This window comes from Lynx canadensis, chromosome D4 (genome assembly GCF_007474595.2).
Source record: "Lynx canadensis isolate LIC74 chromosome D4, mLynCan4.pri.v2, whole genome shotgun sequence".
Taxonomy (NCBI): Eukaryota; Metazoa; Chordata; class Mammalia; order Carnivora; family Felidae; genus Lynx; species Lynx canadensis.
The window spans coordinates 44,771,271-44,798,541 of NC_044315.2; the positions used below are offsets into that span (position 1 = coordinate 44,771,271).

At 39.6% G+C, this 27,271-nt stretch overlaps 1 protein-coding gene across 3 annotated transcripts in view; it reads right to left on the bottom strand.

Moving 5' to 3' along the window:
* MLLT3 (MLLT3 super elongation complex subunit) overlaps positions 1-27,271 on the bottom strand; it is a 287,962-nt gene that overhangs the window by 103,100 nt on the left and 157,591 nt on the right. For all 3 annotated transcript variants that reach the window (XM_030292885.1, XM_030292881.1, XM_030292883.1), the window contains 2 exons: positions 26,747-26,829; positions 16,249-16,392 (listed from right to left, as the gene is read on the bottom strand). In XM_030292885.1, the coding sequence (XP_030148745.1) occupies positions 16,249-16,392; positions 26,747-26,829 (227 nt within the window). The remainder of the gene's footprint in view (positions 1-16,248; positions 16,393-26,746; positions 26,830-27,271) is intronic.

Below are 27,271 nucleotides of genomic sequence, written 5' to 3' on the forward strand. Positions count from 1 at the left end.
GGTTAGAGTTTGGTAGTAAGGGGGAAAAAAAATCCAGTGTTCATTCATTGCATACCCAGCATTAGCCTTAAAATTGGCCCGTGGTAGGTACTCAAATATTTGAAAATTACTTATACTTCCTCTCTGGATAAGGCAAGCACTAAGCTAAGCAAGGGAAAAAATTTAAACTAGCTTCCTGGAAGGGAATTTTTACTTTTGCTTTATCAAACACTTAGAACTACCTAAGCAGGAAGCAAGAGGGACACAGGGTAAAAGACAAGAGGGACACAGGCAAAAGAGAATTGGCAAGACTTGGGAAAGTCCTCCCAAATTTGATTTTCAGAACCAAGAAAAATCAATTTTGTTCCCAGAATTTCAATCTATAAAGCAAGAAGCAAGAGGATAAAAACCTCCTGCCAAAAGTCTTCCAGGATTTGGAAACCATCTTCGATTCCTACACTTGTCTTACCTGTCCTCGATTCACATACGCAGAACAATTTTTAGGTCACGTGTCCTGATTCTGGAGTATGTATGTGTGTGAGAGAGAGACAGAGAGAGAGAATCTCAAAAAGTCAAAACAGCTTTCCCAAAGAAGAGGCAGCATGCCAGCCATAATAAGCTAATTCTATTCAAGTATGTTACCCTCCAACTTTCCAGTCTTGAAGAGGAAAGCTTCGAGTCCCCAAATACTCCAAGAATCACCACTACCCCAGGGTGCCTGGGTGGCTCAGTCAGTTAAGCGTCCGACTTAGGCTCAGGTCATGATCCTGCTGCTCATGGGTTCGAGCCCCATGTTAGGCTCTGTGCTGACAGCTCAGAACCTGAAGCCTGCTTTGGATTCTGTGTGTGTGTGTGTGTGTCTCTCTCTCTCTCTCTCTCTGCCCCTCCCCTGCTCTGTCTCTCTCTCTCCCTCTCAAAAATAAACATTAAAAAAAAATTAAAAAAAAAAAAAAAGAATCACCACTACCCCATAACTTATTTGCATCTCCACTTTCAAAAACCTGGTAGATTACAAAGTTATTTGTTGACTTTATTATAGCCTTTCATATGCTGGTTAATGCCAAGGAAAACCACTTCGAAAGTCATGCATATTATTCAGCTCTTCAGCTAAAAAAAAAAAAAAAAGAAAAAACTGATTCCAAAAAGTTATGCTTGCCTCTAATTTATGGAAAATGAAAACATAACTAGTCCCCACAGATAGGTTAATACTGGCTTAAGAAAGTTTGGGTGGTGGGGAGCAGATTCCTAATCATCATGTTCTCCATGCAAATTGGATTTTCAGAAGCAAGGGAAATACAGAGAACTTTAGTCTATGAAGCAAGACACAAAAGAATAAAGTTGGCGTGAGCCGCGTGCGAGCTGCTTCGCTCTGGCAATTTACCCAGCCTGTCTTCAGGAAGAAGACTGTCACAGGACTGCTGCAGTGGCCCTACGGCAACTAGAAGTGGCCCTGGGGATCTGCTTTATTCTAATTCCTTATCTCTTTTCATTGCATTTCCAAAAGAAAAGTGGCATTACTCTGTATTGTTATAGAAAGAATATGAAAGAACAGTGAACAAACCCCCGACTCCACTCTCCCTTGCTTGATCCATCATTTCGGTTTTTGATGCCTTAGTTTACCCATCTGCAAAATGGGAAGCTTGACCTATTACATCAAAGAATACCTTCAGCTACAAAACACACATATATGTTTTCCTCATTTGGCCAATGAGGCGAGAAGCCAATGGAGATTACTAATTTGTCCAAAGTTACATAGCTACTAAGTGCCAATGCCCGTCTCTGAAAAAAGGTCCGTTTCATAACCAAGCCTGCCCTTTTAACTGTTGGGCTATGTTCTCTCTGCCAAAAGAGATCAGAATCGGTGTACAAAAAAAATCAAGCAGTGATTTTCCAGAAAGCGACTACACACCTCAATAATTCATCGAGCTTTTATTATTACCTTCAAGGCTGATTAACCAAGTACAACCTTTCTCTTTGTGCCCGAGAGACATTCACACCCTGGGTTGCTCTGCAGTGTGGAGGCACATACATCATTTCCCTCAATGCATTTCCACGTAAGAAGAGTAAATCAGAAAAGATTTAACTATAACATGCTTTTTTAATTAAAAAGAAAAAGAGAACTGAAGCCAAAATTGGGAGTATGTATATAAACCACAAAAATCCCTTCCGGAGAAGAATAAAAAAGAGCAGGATTCAGATAAGATGATCCCAGGGGATACAGTGTGGATAGAAAGGGAGAGAAGCTCAAGAAACCTGACCCTGGGAGAGGGGCATGATGGACAAAAGAAACAAATCCCGTCTTTATCAAGAGTAGGAACAGAAGTCCAAAAAGAAAAAATACAGAGGGGATAGAGGGGGAAGATTCCACAAGAATAAGTTCCATCCTTAGCCCCGGGGCCCACGTAAAGAGTGAAAGCCGATAAAGTACATGTTAAAACTGGAATATAGTGGAAGGCATGCTTATGAAAGGTGACTGTTATTAAGATCCAGATGATCCCTGACCTGGGGTTCACTGATGCTCTTTACCAAAAGCATTCAAAGGTCAAAATTACCTGAAAGGAACATCTCCCTTTATTTAATTGTTAACTTAAAGAAAGATAATTTATCACTACCCATTGTGTGAAATAGCAAGGCCTACATTAAATTATTCAGCTTAGTCTCCCAGTTTTTGTAGGTATGTTCTTTCAAAGGGTTGTCCTGGTCTCATAGTCCCTGACATTTGAAACCCCCGGTTTAGCACAATGGTCTTATCAAAAGTCCTCTTGCTTCCTGTGCTTAAACCAGACCTTTATAGAGATCTATGGACATTGCATAACAGTGTCATAAGCTAAAAACACAAAGCAGAGCGGCAGAACAAGAGTCCAGGCTAAACACCGGAAAGGACACGGCTATTCAAAATCGGAATATTCTGATAATAAAATTTCAAGAAAGTTTTCTTTATTATTTCCCCAGGCATCCCTGCCCAGACTATCTCAGACAAGATAGTTTTGTTTTAACATAAAAATCACCTCTCTCTCCGGACCTATAAATAGTGAGTGCCATTACCGTAAGTAGTGGTCCAGATCACCGCCTGCACAAAGATGCTTGGCCAACGGAGTGAGGACACGCTGAAATCCCACTATGCTACCCTAGCTATGTCGCGTCCCTTGTGCGAAGGCTTCCTGCGGCAGGGAGAAGTGGGGGCATTTATTTCTAACGTGCCCAAAGACACTATGATAGTGATGCTATATGGGTACACTTGTCTAGGTAAACCACTGAAATCCATCTCTTGAACCACCAGGAGTTTAAGACTGAAATTTGCGAAGTTAACTAGATTTTTACTATATTCCAGTTTTACTTTGACAATAGTTGAAAGAACGAGTTTGTTTTGTGGCTAGGGCATCTATATATTACTCAATCTTTCCATTAATGAAGGCTTAAAAAAAATTTTTTTAATGTTTATTTATTTTTGAGAGAGAGAGAGAGAGAGAGAGAGCGAGCGAGCATGCACATGAGCAGGGGAGGGGCAGAGAGAAGGGAGACACAGACTCTGAAGCAGGCTCCAGGCTCTGAGCCATCAGCACAGAGCACAACATGGAGCTTGAACTCACGAACTGCGAGATCATGACCTGAGCCAAAGGCGGATGATTAACCCACTGAGCCACTCAGGTGCCCCTAAAGCCTTTTTTATATTTAACCATTTCACATTACCACAGGCCAACAAACATAGAACACATTACTCGTAACGTCTTAACAAACAACCAAAATCTTTCCATCAATTGTCTCAGGTGTGAGGAGATGTTTTTGAACAAAAATAAAGTCACCTAGTTTAACACATGAAATTCACGTGTAATACATTAAATGCAAATATAAACATCCTGTGAGATAGCTCATCTACATGAGAACTACAAAGTAAAATACTGACAGTGGTTCCAGTTACTGGAGGGATTATAATGATTTCGTTTTTTCCTTTTGCTTTTCTAGAAAGTCTACATTTTCTAAAGTTAGCATCCACTTATGTTAAAAATAGGTAAAAAGCCAGATTCCTTCTTGGGGCTAAAACATGTTCTTTCTAGTAGAACACCATTATTATGTCAACGTCTTGGAATAAAAATCTTTTATTTTCACCTTTCGAGGTAACAAAAACTGTGATTTAAACCAAAGCATCATAAAGACCTATAGGAAAAAAAGAGGTCGTTCTATAAATAATTATTTGCTGACTGGTTAAGTATGCTCCACATTTTACTTAATCATCTCAAGTGGGAGGAAGGGGGGTATCATGCTTATTTTAGTAAAGCCCAAGGTAAATTAGCAGCAGATCTGAGAACTGAATTTGTGCCTTCAGATTTCAAATCGAACATTCTTTCTATCACACCGTGCCTGCGTCCCTTGTGGGAATAAAGGTTATTATATCAAACCACCTACCATTTATCCTTATTCCTCAAAAATGAAAGCCGAATATCTATTTCAAGAGTCTCATACATTTCTTTTTTAAACTGCTATGGTCAGATCCCATCACTGTCAGGGTTTTTGTATAACTTTGGGGACACCATAAATTCAGAAAATAAAATGTTAATTACAGCTTCTCTTCTCTACCCCCCATGCAAAAATTATTTTTACTTAATGTTATACAGTATGAGGCAAAAACAATATCCAGCAGGGACAATTAAGGCAGAGACACCTGCTCTCATAAGCAATTCCTTTAGTAGGATGCTAGAAGTAAGGGAACACACTCAGATATACTAGATAAACCTCGTACGCGGCTTTAAAACAAGTACGGAATGAGCTACCTGAGCCAAGAAGAGAGGGAAAACCCGAACCAATGGCTTTCAATTGTAATATGTATGTATTTAAAAAGAGAGAGAATTGTTCATTGTTTAATTTGAAAATCTCCAAGATTCACATGCTTCCATTTTTTCCCCTTTTCTATTCATTTCTTATTTTCTTGTCTTTTTGTGCACTGGGGGTGGGAACCAGGGGCAGGCTTACGTGTTGTTTTCCTGTCAAATATCACAGTATTTCCTTTCAGGACTAAATGAAGGCTGCCACATATACATAGTCAGCGAAACCGCCGCTCCTGGGAGGTTTGCCGAAAGAAACGTCGCACAACCTTCCAACACCGAGAATTGAAACGCAACAGAATTTTTTCCTAGTGCAAACTCAGGAGTATCTACCTGTTTCATTTCTCTCTCATTTAGCCTTTGCTCAACTTACGCAGTAAGCACATGTGAGCTGTGGACGTTGTGAAAAGTGTGCCCCTATTTTTTTTCTTTCCTTACTGAGAAGGTAAAATAGGTAATTAGGAAAGAAGCAACAAATGAAGGCCAGGGGATTGTTCTAGACCACGACTACTTCCAGTGCACATTTTCACAAGTTCCTAACTGTCCTGCAATCAACTTATGTAACTTTGGGTGAAATTAAAACATAAGCCCACTAATATGCTGAGTGACGTAACTTTCTACTATGACCACACTTTCCCTAAAAATTTATGAGATGAATGTTACATTTGGAACTAAGCCTTACAAATTTGACATTCTATTTATGATTTTTAAATTAATGTTTATTTATTTATTTTTTTTTTAAATTTTTTTTTTCAACGTTTATTTATTTTGGGACAGAGAGAGACAGAGCATGAACGGGGGAGGGGCAGAGAGAGAGGGAGACACAGAATCGGAAACAGGCTCCAGGCTCTGAGCCATCAGCCCAGAGCCCGACGCGGGGCTCGAACTCACAGACCGCGAGATCGTGACCTGGCTGAAGTCGGACGCTTAACCGACTGCGCCACCCAGGCGCCCCTAATGTTTATTTTTAAGAGAGAGAGAGAGAGAGTGAGCACAAGGTGGGGAGGGGCAGGGAGAGAGGGAGACACAGAATCCAAAGCAGGCTCCAGGCTCTGAGCTGTCAGCACAGAGCTGACACAGGACTCGAACTCACAAACCCCAAGATCATGACTTGAGCTGAAGTTGGACATTTAACCAACTGAGTCACCCAGGCCCCTCTCTATTTATCATTTATATGTATGCTCTACTTTCAGGATTTAATCTTCCGGGCTCTGGGAGAGGGGGGATACAAAAAAGAAACAATGGCAAATATGACAGAAAATTAACCTCAACTCTGACAAACAGCCAAATAAATGAGTCAGCCTGCTTGATCCTACATTTATTTAAATAAATCACCTTTGATCAGGGCCGGTGAAAAACAGCAGCAACCTTTTATCTTTTGAGGCAGGTAATTACAGGGTGATATATACCAGAAAATAACAAAAAGCCACACTTGTCCCAAAACAAATACCCAAAAATCCAATGAAGCCGTCTAGTAACAGCCACTAAAATAATCTTCCATGTATTATTTTCTTTGAGTCATTTTAAAAATAAGCAGCCAGCTATCCATCCTCTGGGCACTGGGATGAGTTTGCCACAAAAGCCACTTACATTTTTAGAAGCCCAAGTCTTGACAAATCAGTTCCTAAGAACATAATTTGTTACACGTTGAAGAAAGCCTGAAAACACAGACCTCGGTTAAAGAGGCTTCCATATCTTGTTGTAACCTTTCCAAATGTAAGTATGTGGGAAGAATACCCATAAATTTAACTTGAAACTGAAACGGAAAATTTCCAATTTAAAATACATTAAAATGTGGTCTTTGAAAGGAAATGAAAATAGCTTTAAAACATATGAAAAGATGCTCATCATCACTCATAAGAGAAACCTGAATTAAAAATTAGGTATTATTTTTCACTCAACAGATGGGGGGGTTAATAAATGAACGGTGTGGAGAAACAGGTACTCTCACACATTGTTGATGCAAGCACAGAGTGATATAACCTCTTTGACAGGCAATTTGTAAGTGTCCATCAAAATTTAAATTCCACTTTGCCTTGGAGCCGTGATTTTACTCCGAGGAATTTATCCTACGGATAAACTCATCCATGTGCACAAAGAACTATGTAAAAGGTTATTCATTACAGCTTCGTTGGTGGCCTGAAGGAAGGCTCACTGTAATGTCATTTTGTATCATGTGTGCATTTACCTATTCAAAAAAAAAAAAAAAAAAAGTAAAATGGGAGGGGGGTTGGATGTGATTTGTACAGTTTAGAAATTAGAAGTGTTCTCGATTCCCCTACAAAAGCAAATACTAAACGGCCCTAGACAAGATTCATTCCAGAACCCTGCGATAAAATGCTATGTTCAGATGGCTTCCGCAGCTGCATTAGGAGAGAGCTTCTTACCATGAGCCCCCTTTGGTCCTTTAATAACCAAAATCCCTTGGCGGGGGTCTACTGTGGACTTGAATTCCACTTCACAATAAGCAGTATTTCAAAAAGATTCCAATTTATTCCTTGCAAAAACATACCATGTATAAATGTAACTGTCACTCGGGGAAGCGGGACTGCGTTATGCTGCAGACTTAACACAGACTGCAAGCATGTTCCCCATGTCTTCTCCAGCAAACCCTGCCAACTGGGCGTCTGAAATGTCCTATTGAAACAGGTGGTGTCTGAACAGAATTGGATTTCTGCCTATAGAAACCCGAGTTCTAACAACTGCTGTGGTTAGTTTTAATTTTCAGTCCTCAAAATTAACTGCTTGCCAGTGATTCAGAAATAGACTGAACAACATGTTTAGACTTTGGCCTGTTTAATTGAGGAAAGCAAGCAAGCAAAAAAGCCTACCAATATCCTACCACCATTCCATGAAGAACAACAGAATCAAAGCAGACCATTTGCTTTCCAGGCCAAAAAAAAAAAAAAGAGGTGGGGGCGGGGGGAGCAGCTGTAACAAAAACTCAATTCTCCAAAGATGCCTGTGCCTTTTGTGCTTTCTTTACAGTGGCATAGGGATGCAACTACCTTGCTGAACATACTACATAGGAGCCCTTGTGAGGGCTTGAGAAACCTTTATTTAACCTGCTGGAAATACAGAATTCGGAACAATGATAAGAGCTGATCATTTTTCTAATGAAAACTTGCATCTTAAAAAATGATATTCTAGGGGCGCCTGGGTGGCGCAGTCGGTTAAGCGTCCGACTTCAGCCAGGTCACGATCTCGCGGTCCGTGAGTTCGAGCCCCGCGTCGGGCTCTGGGCTGATGGCTCAGAGCCTGGAGCCTGTTTCCGATTCTGTGTCTCCCTCTCTCTCTGCCCCTCCCCCGTTCATGCTCTGTCTCTCTCTCTGTCCCAAAAATAAAAAATAAACGTTGAAAAAAAATTTAAAAAAAAAATGATATTCTAGGGGCACCTGGGTGGCTCAGTCGGTTAAGCGTCCTTGACTTTGGCTCAGGTCATGATCTCGCGGTTCATGAGTTCGAGCCCCGCGTCGGGTTCTGTGCTGATGCCTTGGAGCCTGGAGCCTGCTTTGGATTCTGTGTCTCCCTCTCTCTCTGCCCCTCCCCTGCTCATGCTCTGTCTCTCTCTGTCTCTAAAAAATTAAAAAATGTTAAAAAATGATATTCTAAACAGATCTTTGTTTCATTTGATACAAGCAAAATACAAACTGCCAGAATTCAACTCCTTGAAGAAAGATCCCGTGGGCTAAAATTCTTTAAATCCAACACTGGCCCATCAATGTGCCAGACACACTAACCAGTGGTCAAGATGCCTATAAGAGCAGCTTACACTTTATAACAAACCTTTTCCACTGTACCCTTAAGTGCTTGAAATACACATGGTTAAAGATCTGTCGACTTTCTTTTTTTTAAGTTAATTTATTTTGGGAGAGGGGGAGGAGGGAAGAGAGAGAAAGAGAGAGAGGGAGACTAATTTGAGAGAGAGAGAGAGGAGAGGGAGAGAGAGAAAGAATCCTAAGCAGTCTCCACACTTCAGCTCAGAGCCCTATGTGGGGCTCAAACTCGTGAGCTACAAGATCATGACCTGAGCCAAAACCAAGAGTTGGACACTTAACCAACTGAGCCACCCAGGCGCCCCAAGATCTGTTGATTTTCTAAACCAACAAAGGAAAAAAACAAAAAAACAAGAAACAAACAAAAAAAACAAGGGGCTGAATATCTACTATGTGCCACACACCATGGTTGGACATTCCCAGTAAGGAAAATACAGTCTCACCCATTTCACAGATGATAAACTGAAAAAAAAATTTTTTTACCATAGAAAAATAATTATACATTGTGAAGTTTAGGACATACCTTTAAGATCTAGATTAAAGGAATCATAGATATCTGTCAGTACAACACAACATATCATTCGAGTTTACCATGATTTTCTGTGGATTTTTTTTATTTTTTCAATTTACATCCACGTTAGTTAGCATATAGTGCAACAGTGATTTCAGGAGTAGATTCCTTAATGCCCCTTACCCGTTTAGCCCATTCTCCCTCCCACAACCCCTCCAGCAACCCTCTGTCTGTTCTCCATATGTAAGAGTCTCTTATGGATAAACTGAGATTCTGAGAGATGTAATAACTTTCTTCAGCGAGAAGACGACAAAAAATGAGGTCTCTACTTAAATCTGCCTCATTTCAAAGCTTTTCCAACTGTATCACACTCCCTCCCAACATGGAAGCCAGGGAAGTGAGTTAGTGGAACAAGGACTTTCAGCTTATATGACAATACACTATCATTACTTAGCCCACACCCAGAAGAAAACCTCATCCACTTTCAGTCAAAAGTAATGGATATTAAACCCTTCAGCACGGTAGGACTGAACTCTAGCTACTAAGAAAGAGATCAATAAAGAAACAAATAATCTATTATGATCGTAAATAAAAAAAAAAAATCCTGACATCCTAATGGGCATTTTGAAAATGACTAAAGAAGGATTCATCTGTTCATTTATAAAAAAAAAAAAAAAAAAAAAAACCAGCAGAAACATCTCACTGGAATTCAGAGATGCTTCTCTACAGGGAACATTTGGTCTTCTTGCTTCAAAATTCAAGGACAAATGGATTATTATATCAAGTCTTACCCTCCCAAGTTTATTGCTCACTGTCCTCTACCTCTCCCACCAACCAAAATATAACATAAGATCTCAAAATAAAGGCAATCTTCTCTCAGAAGCGCTCCTGGCCCCTACCTTCTTCTTACTTAAAGCCTGACAGGGGTAGGCCCTAAACAAAATCTACAATTTCCCTAGCAAGCTCTTTTTAGAGGAAACTACCTTTAGCGTCTTGTAGCTGAAACAGCTCTGTATTCCTGTATTTTCACAACATAATGCTTAATTACAAATATGTCCTTCCCACAGAAGTGTTTCCTTCTTTTTTTTTTTTTTAAGTAAGAGTATCCTTAATATTAGGGACTTACTCAACAGAAGAACACAGGGTACATTTTTTTTTTTTTTTTTTGCAAACTAGTTAGAAACAAGTTGTAACAGTACAAAAAAAAAAAAAGGTTGTCCTGTAGTTATTGATTTATGCTTTTTGAAGTAGAAACAAATCTGCAATTTTTTAAGATTCTTCTAGAAAAAGCCAAATTTTTGGAATCGTTTTCTCCTAAAAGTTAGAAGCATTTTTCCAAGATGCTACCGCCTCTAAAAATAACCTTTCTGATCTCTTGAAAAGCCAAGTTCAACTTTTAATGGTGCTGTGTACTTTTGGTTTAAAAGAAAAAGGAGAAAGAACCATAGCCAAAACAGTAAGCTTATTCCACTCATGCCTTAAGGTGTAATGATTTCACACAGTACACAGGAATACAGGATTAAGTTTCTCCTTTAAAGATAGAACATATACATCTATGTCATACAAGTAAATTTTTTTTTTCTTTTTTAAAAAATTTTTTAATGTTTATTTATTTTTGACAGAGAGAGAGAGAGAGAGACAGAGCATGAGTGGGGGAGGGGCAGAGAGAGAGAGAGACAGAGAGAGAGACAGAATCTGAAGCAGGATCCAGGCTCCGAGCTGTCAGCACAGAGCCTGACGCAGGGCTCGAACTTACAAACTGCGAGATCATGACCTGAGCCGAAGTCAGACGCTCAACCGACTGAGCCACCCAGGTGCCCCTTCTTTTTTTTAATTTAAGAGAGAGAGAGAGAGCACATGAGCAGGGAATGGGCAAAGCGGGAGGGAGGGAGAGAAACAGAGACAGAAACAGAGAGAGAGAGAGAGAGAGAGAGAGAGAGAAAGAAAGAGAAAGAGAATCCCAAGCAGGCTCCATACTCAACACACAGAGCCCAGCATGGGGCTCAATCCCATGACCCTGGGATAATGACCTGAGCAGAAATCAAGAGTCAGACACTCAACCGACTGAGCCATCCAAGCGACCCCATGTAATGGGGTCAGTACCCCCTCCTGACCTTAAAACCCAGGCAAAAAAAAAAAAAACAAAACAAAAGTTTATCTAAAGAGACACAGTCATGACCAAGATTTCTAATAGACATCAAAACAAAGGCAACAAAAGCAAAAATAAACAAGTGGCACCATATCAAATTGACAAGCTTCTGCACAGCAAAGAAAATGAGCAACAAAATGAAAAGGTAACCTATGAGGAAAATGTCTGCAAATAATATAAGGGCTTAATACCCAAAATATATAAAGAATTCATACACCTTAATCTAGTAGCAACTACAAACAATCCGATTTAAACTGCTGCCTGAGAAGACACACAGTGGCCAGCAGGTACATAAAAAGGTGCTCCACATCACTCATCATCAGGGAAATGCAAATCAAAATCACAACGAGACATCACCTCACACCTGGCAGGATGGCTATCATCCAAGAGAAAGGAGATGGTAAGTATTGGCAAGGATAGGGAGAACATGGAATCCCAAATGCACTGTTGGTGGGACTGGACACTGATGCAGCCGCTATAGAAAAACAATACAGAGGTTCTTCAAAAACTTAAAACTAGAACTACCACAGGATCCGGCAATCCCAATTTGTGTGTGTGTGTGTGTGTGTGTGTGTGTGTGTGTGTGTGTATACAAAGGAAATGGAAACAGGATACTGAAAAGACATCTGTACTTCTGTGTCCATTGAAGCATTATTTACAACAGCCAAGATCTGGAAATAAGTGAATGGATAAAATAACAGAATATTATTCAGCCACGAGAAAGAAGGACATCTCGCCCTTTGTGACAACGTGGTGGAAACGAAAGCATTAAGCTAAGTGAAAGTCAGAGAAAGGCAAATACAACATGATATCACTTATATGTGGAATCTAAAAAAGCTGAGCTCCTAAAAACAGAGACTAGATTGGTAGCTACCAGGGCTGCAGGGTGGGGGAAAGGGTGGGGATGTTGGTCAAACAGTACAAATGTCCAGTTATAAGATGAGTAAGTTTTGGGGATCTAGCAGAAAGCAGGGCAATTATAAGTAATGCTACTGAATTACTATTTCAAAGTTGCTAAGAAAGCAGATCTTAAATGTTCTCACCAAAAAAAGAAATGGATATTATGTGATGTGATGGAGATGTATGGTGGGAGTCATTCTGCAATATACAAGTGTATCAAATCAATACAATGTATACCTTAAACTTATACAATGTTATATGTATGTCAATTGTTCCAGTAAAGCTCAAAAAAAAAGTTTCTTAATTATTATTTAAAAACTTTTTTTTCACATTTATTCATTTTTGACAGACAGAGACAGAGCGCGAGCAGGGTAGGAGCAGAGAGAAGGAGACACAGAATCCAAAGCAGCTCCAGGCTCTGAACTGTTAGCACAGAGCCCGACGTGGGGCTCGAACCCACAAACCTTGAGATCATGACCTGAGCTGAAGTCAGAGGCTTAACCGAGTGAACACCCATATGCCCCTTAAAAAGTATACTTCTAATAAAATCAAAATGACTCATAAGTTAGTAACGCCATTATCGGCTGTATTAATAAACTAACACAATGATAAATGTTTACACATCAGGTAAAAACAATACAAGGTAGCCAAAAATCTAGGTAAGCCAAAAAATGTTTATTAGTCTATAGATTCTCACATTTCTATAGAAGACTAATATTCCCCTATTCAATGGATTTTTTAAAATCAAATCTATGGGATTACCGTTACTTCAACAATTTTTTTAATTTTAATTTTACCACAAAATTTACTGGCATCAGTCCCTTAAAGAATGTATGTGAAGTAACTGGTGTGCCTGAATGTTTCACATTTCAACTTATTTTAGAGGTGTCAAGACACCCTCTAAGTTTAATAGGAAAAAATCTGCAGGCTTCAAACAGCACTTAAAAAGAAACACAAAGAAGGAAAGTTAGAAGTCAAGGAGGATAATTCTGCGATAAAGGCTGACAAGAGTGAGACAGATATCTACTGGAGACCCTCTCAGGACGCAGGCCTGCACCCTGCTGCATTATCACTGACCTGTAACCTCTTCCCTAGCTCGCAAGCAACCCTTAACTACTCTGGGACTAAGTGGGGTTTTTAAAAGTTTTTGTGTCATATTTACTTTTTCCTACAACTCTTATCAGAAGCCTGCTATATTCAAGTTCCAGAATCTACAGGCTCCAATTACCCACCTAACTACAGAGCCGAGAGGAATAATCAGAATCATAAAATGCCACCATCACAGAAAGAAAATGAGAATCAGGATTTAAAATAAACCAGTTCATTCTTTTGATTGAAGTACCATTGGCATACAATATTGTATTAGTTTCAAGTGTGCAACAGAGTGATTCGACAACTATACACATTATGAAATGCTCACCATAAATGTAGCCACCATCTGTCACCATACAAACTTATTACAATCTTACTGACTGTATTCCCTATGCTATACTTTCAATACTCGTGACTTACTTGTTTTATAACTAGAAGTTTGTACCTCTTAATCCCCTTCACATTGTTCACCAACCCTCTCCTCTCCACCCCTCTGGCAACCACCAGTTTGTTCTCTGTATTTACAAGTCTGTTTTCTGGGTTTTTTGTTTGTTTTATTTGGTTTTGTTTGTTTGGCTTGTTTTTAGATTCCACATAGTAGTAAAATCATGGTATTTGTCTTTCTCTGACTTATTTTACTTAACAGAATATCCACCCTCTAGGGGCACCTGGGTGGCTCAGCTGAGCATCTGACTCTTGGTTTCGGCTCAGGTTAAGATCGCAGAGTCATTGGACCAAGCCCTGCATCAGGCTCATTGTGAGCCTGCTTAAGATTTTCTCTCTCTCTCTCTCTGTCTCTGTCTCTCTCTCTCTCTCTCTCTCTCTCCCCTGCTTACACATACACTCTCTCTCTCTCTCTCTCAAATAATAATAAAAAAATTGAAAGAATATCCACCCTCTAGGTCCATCCACACTGTCATGAATGGCAAGATTTCATTCATTTTTTATTTCTGAGCAATATCCCATTATACATATATACCACATCTTCTTTATCCGTTAATCTATCAAAGGACACATAGATTGCTTCTATACCTTAGCTATTGTAAATAATGCTGCAATAAACATAAAGGTGCATACATCTTTTCCAACTAGTGTTTTCATTGCCTTTGGGTAAACACCCAAGAATGGACCAGTTCCATTTTTAAGGGCATAGCCACAGGTAAATAGCATCAACACTGTGTTCTTGGTAACTACAAAAAGAATAAAACAGGTTTTTAAAAAAACACCACTTCCTTAATAAATGTATAACAAATATCTAACTTTAAAATGAGTTGTATTACCAAAGGCTATTTCTTCATGCAGATATATTTCCCCATAAAATACTGTATGTGGTGGTTCATTTTCTAAAGCTGGCCCAATACCTATTTAACCCATAATCTACTGACATAGTACAATGCTGAATGAAGTGTGTAAAGGTACTTACAATGCTTCAAATGCATATTAGTATTTCAGCTAAAAGGACAGGAGCTTGGCAAAATTGGACTCCCAAAACATGGACCTCGGGAGTTCCATGTAACCCCAAATGTTCACACAAGTGCATACACGGGTGATTCTCTTCTGAGAGGGTCCATAACTTCTCAAAGTGGTTGTTGATAAGCCCACAAAAAGGGGTTGCAATAAAGGGAAAAAACTGTGTTCTTCCCTGCATAGCCCTCGGGTAGCTTTTATGGTAGAAAGGAGGCATTTTGCGCAGTGACGGTCCACACATTTGCACATAATGATAAGTTCATGGATGCAAAACTATCAAACGCCTTCCAGAAAAACTAAAGTGAAGTGAAGAAAATTCTAAAAAAGGAACATGTTTCAACACTTCATGGGGTCTGAACTGCCCACATAAGAGGACACAGGAAGTTCATCTGAAGTAAAATGAGGACGGTGATTCCAATGGCACCCACAGTAGAGTAGATTTCCACTGGTAAACAGAGCTTGTCTGTATAGCTGACAGCTGCAAATATTCCATATGTTTGTGCTACAAGAAACTCCACTTAAAAATCTTTCCCCATCCTGGGGTGCCTGAGTGGCTCAGTTGGTTGAGTGTCTGACTTTGGCTCAGGTCATGATCTCATGGTTCGTGAGTTCAAGCCTGTGTCGGGCTCTGTGCTGACAGCTCGGAGCCTGGAGCCTGCTTCAGATTCTGTGTCTCCCTCTTTCTCTGCCCTTCCCCTGCTCACACTGTCTCTATCTCTGTCTCTCTCTCTCTCTCTGTCTCTCTCTCAAAAATAAACAAACATTAAAAAAAATTAAAGGGGCGTCTGGGTGGCTCAGTCAGTTAAGCATCTAACTTCAGCTCAGGTCATGATCTCACAGCTCGTGAGTTCAAGCCCCGCCTCGGGCTCTGTATCAACAGCTCAGAGCCTGGAGCCTGCTTCGGATTCTGTGTCTCCCTCTCTCTCTGCCCTTCCTCTGCTGGCTGTCTGTCTCTCTCTCAAAAATAAAAACATTAAAAAAAATTTTTTTTAATTAAAAAAAAATCTTTCCCCATCCTAACCAAATCACACTGACAAAATATTTATCACACCTTGGCTATCATTATCTTTAAAAAAAAAAAAGAAATCCACCTTTTACCACCATATAATGCAAACAAAGTAAAAGGTGTATTTAAACAACGTAAACATGTAATGTGAATGAGTATACCTTTTCTATTAATTTTTATCAAGAAAATCTGGATAATAACCTATTTAATTTTAAACATGACTTCCAACTTTACCTAAAAGCTTCTATAAACTGATATAACAAAGTTCACACACTGTGCTTTTAATTGAGCAGGGTTTATTGTTTTTGGCTTTTTGTTAAAATAGATTTCAACTGTGTGGACTATAAAGCTATTCTAACCAACAGTGCAATTTCAGATTCATACCTAGTTAAAAGATTATTGTTTGCGTACCTCTTTATCCCAAACCATGAGTCCATAGCTAGGTCATTAAGGTACTTCCTCTCTTTTACCACTCTCACATTATTATACTTAACACACTAGCATCTATTTTTTGATGCAAAGGTTTTTCACAAGACAGTGCCACTTACCCCGCCTGCCTTCAGCAACTTTCTTCTAAACTCCTCTGTGGGGTTGTTGAAAGTTAGCTTTTCACAGCGGAGGTGATTCACTGGTGGATGGCCTTCAAGATGCAGGAATAAGTCATAATCAAAGCGGACTTTCTTAGGTTCTTCCTAGAGATTAAAAAAAAATTAAGAGTTATTCATATACAAATTTTTTTAAGTTTATTTATTTCTGAAAGACAAAGACGGAGACAGCAAGAGACAAAAGGAGGGAGGGAGGGAGAGGGAGAGAAAGAGAGGAAGAGGGGGAGGGAGGAAGGAGGAGAGAGAGGAAGAGGGGGAGGGAGGGAGGGAGAGGGAGAGGGGGAGAGGGAGAGAGAGAGAGGAAGAGGGGGAGGGAGGGAGGGAGAGAGAGAGAGAGGGAGGGAGAGAGGGAGGGAGGGAAAGAGGGAGAGAGGGAGGGAGAGAGAGAGGGAGAGGGAGAGGGAGAGGAAGAAGGAGGGAGGGAGGGAGGGAGAGAGAGAGAGAGAGAGAGAGAGAGAGAGAGAGAGAGAGAGAGAGAGAATCTTAAGCAGGTTCCGTGTTATCAGAGCAGAGCCCATCGTGGGGCCTGAACTCATGACCCATGAGATCATGACCTGAGCAGAAATCAAGAGTCTGATGCTTAACCGACTGAGCCACTCAGGTGTCCCATATCTACAGATTTTAAAAGTAAAGTTTTATTCTTCACAGATACCCAACAGCTATAGTGTCAAAGTGCTGGCGAAAGAAAATTATCAAGGAATTATCTACAGAGCAAAATGGAAATACCTGATGAATCACTTTCTGGCTTTCTAAGAGAATAAACTCACCACTTTTCTTGCAATATCTCAAGTGGTATAACACCACCAACACAGCCACCCACCTAGAAACCTAAGATAACCCTGAAGCCACTTCTTCCCCTTCCCACTCTACCCACCTCCACCATCACCAACAACTGAACTGCCATTTTCTCTCCTAAATATTTCTTGAACAAGCCCTCTAACCCATACTCTTACTCATTGCCCAAGCTACAAACGCTCCTTTCTCTTGTAGGTCTTCCTCCTTCTGGATGGATTCCTCTTCAATTCCTCCTTCATTGAGGCCTCAAAATTACCCTTAGGAGCCAAAAACCTAGCGATTTTTACAGCTTGATGAAAATTTCAAAAGCTTCCTTCCAGTCACCATTAGGATAAAAATCAAAAGCTCACTTGAAGGCCTCATAGGGGCTTTCAGAACCTGGTTCTTGGCTCCTTATCCCACCACTGTCAAGGAACACATGGCTAATGGTTGTTCCAGTATTTACTACGCTCTAGGCTAATCCTGGGTTTCACCCTTGCTTTACATGACTACCTTCATTGCTCTCCTCCATTCCTCCACCCTCGTGTCACCTAAGTAACTTCTCGTCCTTCTCCTTTCAGGTATCACTTTGGGGAAACCTTCCTAGAAACTCCACTCCCAACTTCCCACTGCCTCTCTTCTGTTCTGTATCTCTATCTCACCCTTGCACATCTTAGGTTGATCATCCTATTATCTCCCTTTTTCCTGTGAAATCATAAGATTCTTGAAAGGGAGAACAATAGTTGAATCGTCACTGCACACCCCCCGACAACTCATTTAGCACCTGTGCATAGCAGAAATGCCATAAACAGCCCTGAAATGAACGAGGAACACAAAATAAGCATCATCTCCAAGAGAACATAATCATTAGAATTTCACGATACCCAAGTTCTGCTCTCAAGGCATTACTTCAGTTAGCTAAACATTTAAACCTCTCTCCACACCGATTCTCAAACATCCCAGGTGAAATGAAGACTGAGGATAGTAACAATAACTAACATCAACATTAACAGTTATCTCATTCAATTCTTATAGCTCTCCTCAAGGTCAGTTCTGAGTCCTGCTTTGCAAATGAGGAAATTAAGGCACTTAGAATTTGTTGTATTACTTTACATAAAAACTCCTTTTGTGTCACAAATACTAACCATCTTTGTGACATGTTGTAATTGTTTTCATTAGTCATTAGCCTTGCCATTTTATTTTTAATGGCTGTGAGAAGTAATTCGCAAACCATAAAACCCACCCTTTTTGAAAGTATACAACTTAGTGGTGTTTAGTGTATTCACAGAATTATGAAACCATCACCATCGTCTAATTTCAGAACATGTTCATCATTCCAGAAAGAAAACTCAAACACATTAGTAGTCATTTCCAATTCCCCCCCGATCCTGCATTCCCTTATACCACTAATAATCTATTTCTGTTTCTCTAGAATTGCCTATTCTGTGGAGCTGGCATTTCATACAAACACAAAAAATACACACACAGCATGTCATCTTTTATGACAGTCTTCTTTAATGTGACATGATGTTTTTAGGGTTCATACATGGTGTAATGCGTCAGTTATTTAGTTCCTCTTTATGGCTGAATAATATTCCAATGAATGGGTATACCAGTTTCTTTCATCCACTCATTGGTGGATTGATATGTGTATTTTTTATATTTTTTAGCTACCATAAACAATGCTGGTATTAACATTTGTGTACAAGTTTTTATCTAGACGTGTGTTTTCATTTCTCTTGAATATACACCTATGGGGAGAATTTCTGGGTCATATGGTACCTCCATTTTAACACTTTTACAAACTGCCTTGCTTTATACATATATATATATATTTTAGTATGTGACATATTAAAATTTTACATAGTCAAAGCAATATTTTTCTTTAAAAAAAAAACTTCTGGGGCACCTGGGTGGCTCGGTTGGTTCGGCATCCGACTTCGGCTCAGGTCGTGATCTCGCGGTTCGTGAGTTCAAGCCCCGCGTCAGGCTCTGTGCTGATGGCTCAGAGCCTGGAGCCTGTTTCAGATTCTGTGGCTCCCTCTCTCTCTGACCCTCCCCTGTTCATGCTGTCTCTCTCTGTCTCAAAAATAAATAAGCGTTAAAAAAAAAATTTAAAAAAAAACAAACTTCTGGAACATCTGGGCGGCTCAGTGGGTTAAGCCTCTAAATCAGCTCAGATCATGATCTCGCAGTTTGTGAGTTCAAGCCCCATGTTGAACTCTGTGCTGACAGCTCAGCCTGGAGCCTGCTTTGGATTCTGTGTCTCCCTCGCTCTCTGCCCTTCCCCCACTTATCCTCGGTCTCTCTCTCAAAAATAAGCAAGTGTTAAAAAATTTAAAAAGAAAGAACTTTTTATATATGTAATGTGATGTAACAAAGTGATGTGAAACTGGTTCTTTTAACTCGAAAGTCTTAGTTCCTGAAACTGTCAAAATGTAGGCATTACCTGCTACAAATTTATGATTTCTACCTCCTCATCCAAAGTTCTCCAAATCAGTCTCCACTCATTCACTCACTATCTCTACACTTCTTTTGTTTTAATGTTTATTGATTTAGTTGAGACAGACAGAGAGATAGAGGAAGGGCAGAGAGAGGGAGAGAGAATCCCAAATAGGATCCACACTCAGCATGAAGCCTGACGCGGGGCTCGATCTCCCAAATGTGAGATCGTGACCTGAGCTGAAATCAAGAGTCAGATGCTTAACTGACTGAGCCACCCAGGCGCCCCTGCCTCTTCTCTTCTACCTCCAAGCGGCATGAAACCTGCTCCTTTCCTCTTTCATCAGAATACCCCTCCCTCCTGGTTTTCTTCACGCTTACTGGCATTCCTTCTCAGTCTTCTTCACCGGCCTCCCTGCTTTCTTCACTGACCCTTAAACATCCTTTAACTTTGGGCAAAGTCCCCAAGGAGCCGACGCCCATTCACAGGGTGTCACTTCTACCTCTATGACAATGACTCCCCTATCTGTACCTCCAGCCCAGTTCCCACTTGACTGCCATTTATGGGGGCTCCACACCACATCTGCCCACATCTCCACCAAGTTGACCCACAGCAACTTCAAAGTCACGGTTGGTCTTAAACTGGAGTTCTATTCATCTGTCCTTTCTCCCATACTCTATATTTTGGCAAACAGAAATCCTCATCTCTTGCCAAAGTTAAAATACAGAAAAACCGTCCCCAGCTCTTCCTTCTCCCTTGCTCAGCACACTCAAATAGTCCCCAAGTTCTACTCCATATTCTCCCTTAGGAACTCTCAAATCCAACCCTTTTGTCCAGTTCCCATACCCTCGCCTTAGTTAGACCTTCATCATTCCTCACCGGGTCACCTCCTTGTTTTTCAACTCACCCCATTTTACCTCCTACAGTGGCAAGACAGTGATCTTCCCAATACAAAAATTAGATTACATCTTTTCATTGGTATAAATGCCTTTAATGACTCATCATCTCCCACAGGATAAAATCCCTCTTCCTTGGAATAACCATCTCAGTCCTCTAATACCTTTCCTGCATTTCCTTTGTTCTCTTATGACACCCTGTGTTTCCATAATTTCGAAGCACTTGTGGTTCCCAGTACTCTACATTACCTCATTCGTTTTGCCTTTCACATCTAGTGCTCCCCACGCTTATACAGTTTTCTTTCCCAGCACCTCTCCCTTCCCTTGCTTGCTTATTAATGCACTCATTATTCAAAACCCAGATAAAGCATGAAATCCACTGGAAAGCCTTCCTAATACTTCCAATCCAATCTGTATTAGATATCCCTCTTATAGCATTCCTTTATTAATGTAATTATCACATTGAATTATGGTCATTTTTCTACGTTCCTGCCTTTCCTCTCCATTGTAAAACAGTCAACACAACCTTAGAATTTAATTAAAAACATAAGAAGGGCTGTTTTCTGCCTTATAATTGGGACTGTAAATTTGTAAAGCCTTCTGGAAAGACAATTTGGCAACAGCTATCAACATGCTAACCCAGTAATTCTACTTCTAAGAATCTCTTCCCACAGAAATATCCAAATATGTGCACAAAGATACATATATTATAAAATGTTCATAGTAGCACTGTTTGTAATGGAAAAAAAATTGAAATAATCTTTGAGTGAGTATATCATATCATTGAATACCATTCAGATGTTTAAAAATACAGATTTAGGGGCACCTGGGTGGCTCAGTGGGTTAAGCGTCCGACTTCGGCTCAAATCATGGTCTCAACGGCTCGTAGGTTCAAGCCCCGCGTGGGACTCTGTGCTGACAGCTCGGAGCCTGGAGCCTGCTTCAGATTCTGTGTCTCCCTCTGTCTCTCTGCCCCTCCCCACTCATGCTCTGTCTCTCTTCTTCAAAAATAAATGAATATTTAAAAAACATTTTTTAATACAGATTAAGAAAGGCATAGTGCCAAGTAGATTAAAGGTAAGTCACAGAAAATATTAAAGTATGATATATTATGCCCCTGTCTATCTCTACTTGACATAGATTTTATCTGTGCATCTTTATGGGGGCGGGGGGGGGGGATCAGGAAAGACAACACCAAATAGTTAACAATGATTAAAAGGACTCAAAGAGTATGCTTCTACATACTTTTCAGTATCACTTCATAGTCCACAACACTTTTATACCAAAAAAGAAAGAAAGAAAGAAAGAAAAATCACTTTTCAATAAAACTAAGGGTAATGACCACAGAAAGTGACTACCTTTCTATGAATCCTGAGTGCAATTTTCTTTTAAAGATTTTTCTTTTTTCTCTTGAGGAAGGAGAAAGTACTCACAAACTTGTGCTCTAGCCAACGGATCTCTTTCTTAGAGGGCAGACTTCATTATTATGTCCATCTATGCTCCTCAGGAAAGAGTCTTCTCACATTTCAAACAAGAAAGCATGCATTTATTCTACACATAAAGCTACTACACTTCCTCTAAGAGGTGGAAATCTGGTTTTGGCAAGATCAGACTGTCCCTCTTGTTCTGTCTCGGTCCTTGACATTTCCTCAGGTACCTTCTCTGAGGACAGAATGAAAGAGAGAAGCAGGGAGTCCTTTCATCCTAAAACGCTAGAGTCAATTATGTTTTATCAGTGTGCCTATTGGTTTCAAGTTTCTGCAACACTCGTAATTCTCACAGATAAGCTTATTTTGTTGAACACAAATACAAACTAAGACAGAATACACGTACATGAACCCAAAAGAAGTAGTGACAGACACTTCATCCCCACCCCCTTTTGGGGTAATGACTCTGACTTCGCAACTAAATGTAGAGCAGAAATGAAAAGAGGCTTATTGGAAGCAGGGAAAGCAAACGATGAAGACAGAATGGAGGACAGGATGATCTCATCCTCAATCTGCAGCAGTAGGACTCTCCCAAGATCACTTGGAGCTTGCTCTCACCTCCTCTGAAAGCTGAACAATACTTTTCATAAACCATTATTGTAATGAGTGTTCATTCTTAAGACAAAGTCGAATAAACTCCAGGGCTGAATAAAATGATAAAAACTCAGAAGACATAGAATGTCTATTCTGGGGCAAGAGCCTGGACTTACTACATTTTTTACCCACAGATCATTTCAGAGGGAAGAGGAACGAGAAATATACCCAGCTCGGAGAATACAGCAAACCTTTGGTTCGTAAAAAACTGCAAGATCAATGAAAAGAGAGGACAAAGCAATAATTTCTTTTTTTAATTAAAAACTTAATAGCATACAGAAAAGAACATTAAATACTACACCCAGGAACCTTCCGCTGAGATTAAACAGATGTTAACACTTTTACTGTGTCTACCTTTTTCTTCAAAGAAATAAAATTTTATAAATATAAGCTGCTCTATCCCTCTTCCCCAATAACCAATGCTATTTAGTTCCTGTGGTATCATTTCAATTCACACTCTTATACTATGTATGTGTATTTCTAGAACATCATTTATTCTCAGCTTCAGTGGCTTATAAAAATATACATGAATGATATCATAACCACATACATAGAATTCTGTGACTTTTAAGTTGTCATCATTTTTGTTTTTGCTTATCCATGTTGCTAAATCAACTGCTATATAGCATTCCATGTATTTTTTTTAATGTTTATTTATTTTTGAGAGACAGAGAGAGAACGAGTTGGGGAGGGGCAGAGAGAGAGAGGGAGACAGAGGATCTGAAACGGTCTCTGAGCTGTCAGCATAGAGCCCAGTGCGGGGCTCAAACTCACGAACTGCAAGATCACGACCTGAGCCGAAGTCAGACGCTTAAACCGCCTGAGCCACTCAGGTGCCCCTAGGAGTTCATGTATTATTAACCCACCATTTATTGATCTACATCTCTAGGTGTATCCCACTTTTTCATATTACAAACACTGAAATCTACATGTCTCATTGTGCACCTATGAAAATAGCAATCATTATTAAATACAAAATCTTAACGAAAATCTCAAACCAGAAAATAGAAATCAGCTAACGTGGATGCTAAACAAAAAATCTACTTCAGTAGTGTTCAGCCCAGGTGTCTATTTCTTAATGGCTCCATAGGAATTACTGCTTTCCATCTCCATGTGCCTCTTTCTTCTGTCACTTTTTAATCAACTAAAATTCTTCACAAAACAAGTAAACAAGAGGTCTTTCCGCCATAATAAGAACGACTACCCAAAGTGCCGAGAAGACTGAACTTGTGTGTGTGTGTGTACACACATATATGTGATGTGTGCTCATACACATACAATACATGCTGCCTCTTCATCTTTCTTTTGCCCTCTTAAAATCTGGTGTGTAGGGAGATTCCAGTTATTTCTGCAAATAAAGAAATTGGACAATTCAGAAAATATATTTTTTGTTGAACTAACAGCCTGTAAAAATGACCAGAAAAGGTTAAAAAAAAAAAAAGAGAGAGAGAAGATGAAGATACTTCACTGCAGCACTGTTTCCAAATTGAAGTCAGTGCAATGTTAAATTGACTTAAGGTGATGAGAATAGAATGCTATACCCAGTATGATCCTCCCAAGAGACGATAAGAGCCTATCCCCTAGCTTCTTTGGAACAATGTCTTTTCTGGCTTAAAAGCCTAGACTCTTCCTGTGGACAGCCCAATGCCTAGATGAAATAAAACACTGGATGTGAACAGTGTGACAAGAGGGAAGAAAAGCAGTGCATGATCTTTATTCATTAAATTTCTAGAGTATTAAAAATGGGGATGGGTGAAGAGACAGCCTCTGGATTCCTTCCCATAAACACAACCACCTTAGGGGCACCTGGGTGGCTCAGTTAGCGGCCAACTCTTAATTTCAGCTCAGGTGGTGATCTCATGGTTTGTGAGTTCAAGCCCTGCATTGGGCTCTACACTGACAGTGTGGAGCCTGATTGGGATTCTCTCTCTCCCTCTCCCTCTCTCCCTCTCTCTCTCTCTCTCTTTGCCCCTCTGCCACACATGCTGTCCCTCAAAATAAATAAACTCAAAAAAAAAAAAGGGAAAAAACCCCACAACCACTTAAATGGAAAATGAATACATTTAAAAATGGGGGACACCTGGGTATCTCAGTAGGTTAAGCATCAGACTCTTGATTTTGGCTCAGGACATGATCTCACAGTCGTGACATCAAGCCCTGCATTGATCTCCACGCTGGGCATGGAGCCTGCTTAAGATTTTCATTCTCTCTCTCTCTCTCTCTCTCTCTCTCTCTCTCTCTCTCTCTCCCCCTCCCTATCCCTATCCCTCTCCCTCTGTCCCCCTGCCCCTCCTCAACGCTCAGTCATACTTTCTCTCTCTAAAAAATTAATAAATTTTTAAAATTTAAAAATTTAAAATGAGCAAAAGATTTAAATGGTCATTTCTCCAAAGAAAATAAACAAATGGACAATAAGATTATGAAAAGATGCTCAAAAATTGTAACTCATCAGGCAAGTGCACATCAAAACTGCTTCACATGCACCATAATAACTATAATTTTTAAAATGGAAAATGATAGGGGCACCTGGGTGGCTCAGTTAAGCCTCCGACTTCGGCTCAGGTCATGATCTTGTGGTTTGTGGGTTCAAGCCTTGTGTCGCGCTCTGTGCTGACAGCTCAGAGCCTGGAGCCTGCTTCGGATTCTGTGTCTCCCCCTCTCTCTGGCCCTCCCCTGATCACTCTCTGTGTCTCTCTGTCTCTCGATAATAAATAAACGTTTAAAAAAATTAAAATGGAAAATGACAAGTGTTTTCCAGGATGCGGAGAAACGAACCTTCCCACCGTTGCTGGTGGGAATGTAGAATAGTATGGTCATTTTGGAAAACAGTTGGAAGTTCTTCAAAAAGTTAAGCCAAGAGTTACCATATGACCCACCCACTCCATCTAGATATATCCCAGGAGATTTGAAAACACATGTCCACACAAAAATCTGTATATGAATATTCACAGCGGCATTATTCACAGTAGCCGAAGGTGGAAGTAAGTCAAACGTTCATCAAATTACAAATTAATAAACAAAATGTGGTATATTTATACAATGGGATATTATTCAGTTATTAAAAAAATAATAATTATTGATACATCCTATAGCTTGGATAAACCCTGAAGATACACTAAGTGAAAGAAGCCAGGCACAAAAGGTCATATATTGTACTATTCCATTTATATAAGCTGCCAGAATAGGAAATTGTATAGAAAAAGGAAGTAGATTAATCATGGCCAGGGGATGGGGGTGAGGGGGATGAGGAGTGAGTGCCAGTGAGTACAGAATTTCTTTATGGGGTGATGAAAATACTAAGAAAGTCATAGAATTTGATAGTGGTGATGATTGCACAACCCACTAAAACCAATGAGTGTATACTTTTTAAAAACTAATTTTATGGTATATAAATTATATCTCAATTTTTTAAATAAAACAAAAGAAAGCTAAAAGCTTTTTAAAGGAAATCCAACTAGAAATGAGGGGAAAAAACAATCAATACATCAATGTAAAGCCATATCACATAAGTGGACATAAATGCATCTCAACAAATTCTGATTTTGATAAAAAAAAAAAAAAGTGAATATTTCAGTGGGGTTACTGAGAAAGGTAATCATCAGCATTTACTAGGTGCTTACATATATACTGAAGCATTATTCTAAATGTTCTGTGCACACATATTGTATCTAATCCTTATGAGATAGATACTCTTATCCTATCCCTTTTATAATTAAGGAAAGTGAAGCCTACAGAGGTTGAGCAACTTATCCAATTTTATATAGTCTGTATTGTGCTACATATATACTTTTAAATCCAGTAGAATCCATAACACATCAAGTTGATATAGTTGTATACGTATGTCATGTGTGCGTGGCAGCTAAGGATACATGAGAGATTTTTGTTTGCAAGTGTCTAAAATTCTAGAAATACGCAAATGAGAAAAAGAGCATTTCACTGAAAAAAACATAATGTCTTTTCTACTTTACCAACATACATTAATCTTTTTTCAAATGGTAATCATTCTTCTCTTAAAAAGAAAGTTTAATGAATTTCATATAATCTGGCTTCAGAGAACTGAAATTATCTTTTTTAGCCACTTCCTCTATAATTAAGGGTAACAATAGCCAAAATTCCTAGAAGACAAATTTAACTTTTATTTTAAAATCATCTAGTGATAGGCGTATTTATGAATCAAAATTATTTTAAACATTGTTTGGCTAATGGCGGATCTTCTACTGAAAGATTAATGGGTAAAGATTACATACCTTGTTTTTAAAATAAACCTCAATTGGCAAAATGAAACCAGCATACCCAGATTCTTCTACTTTGTAAGGTGGATCTTTGCACACTGCAACATTAAAAAGAAAAAATAGGTGAGAGGAGAATAAAAGACAAAAAGACATTCTTCTTTCTTCTGAAAAAAAAAAAAAAAAAGAAAGAAAAAGAAAGAAAACCCCATTCTCCTGTCTAGATCATGCCCAATTTTCACAGCCCTTTCCCAAGTCCCCATCTGCCTTTCTGATCTCTACTTCTTTTTCAGAATCTATAAGAATTTTCCTAGGTAAAGCAAATATGGCAAGCTATTTGTTCAAATCTTGATGGGGGGCATTTTACCACAGTCAACCGTGATCATTAATGACTTGACTTCAGGTGTTCTCACCCTGCCCTGAAGCTTTAGGGAGATTGGGGAGAGCTCCTACGATCTAAAGCTTGAAAGTCCCCTGACAAATGTACTAGCTGTGTCAGATCTCTCCTGTAAATCACTCCACCCTCAAACCCCTCACTTCTTG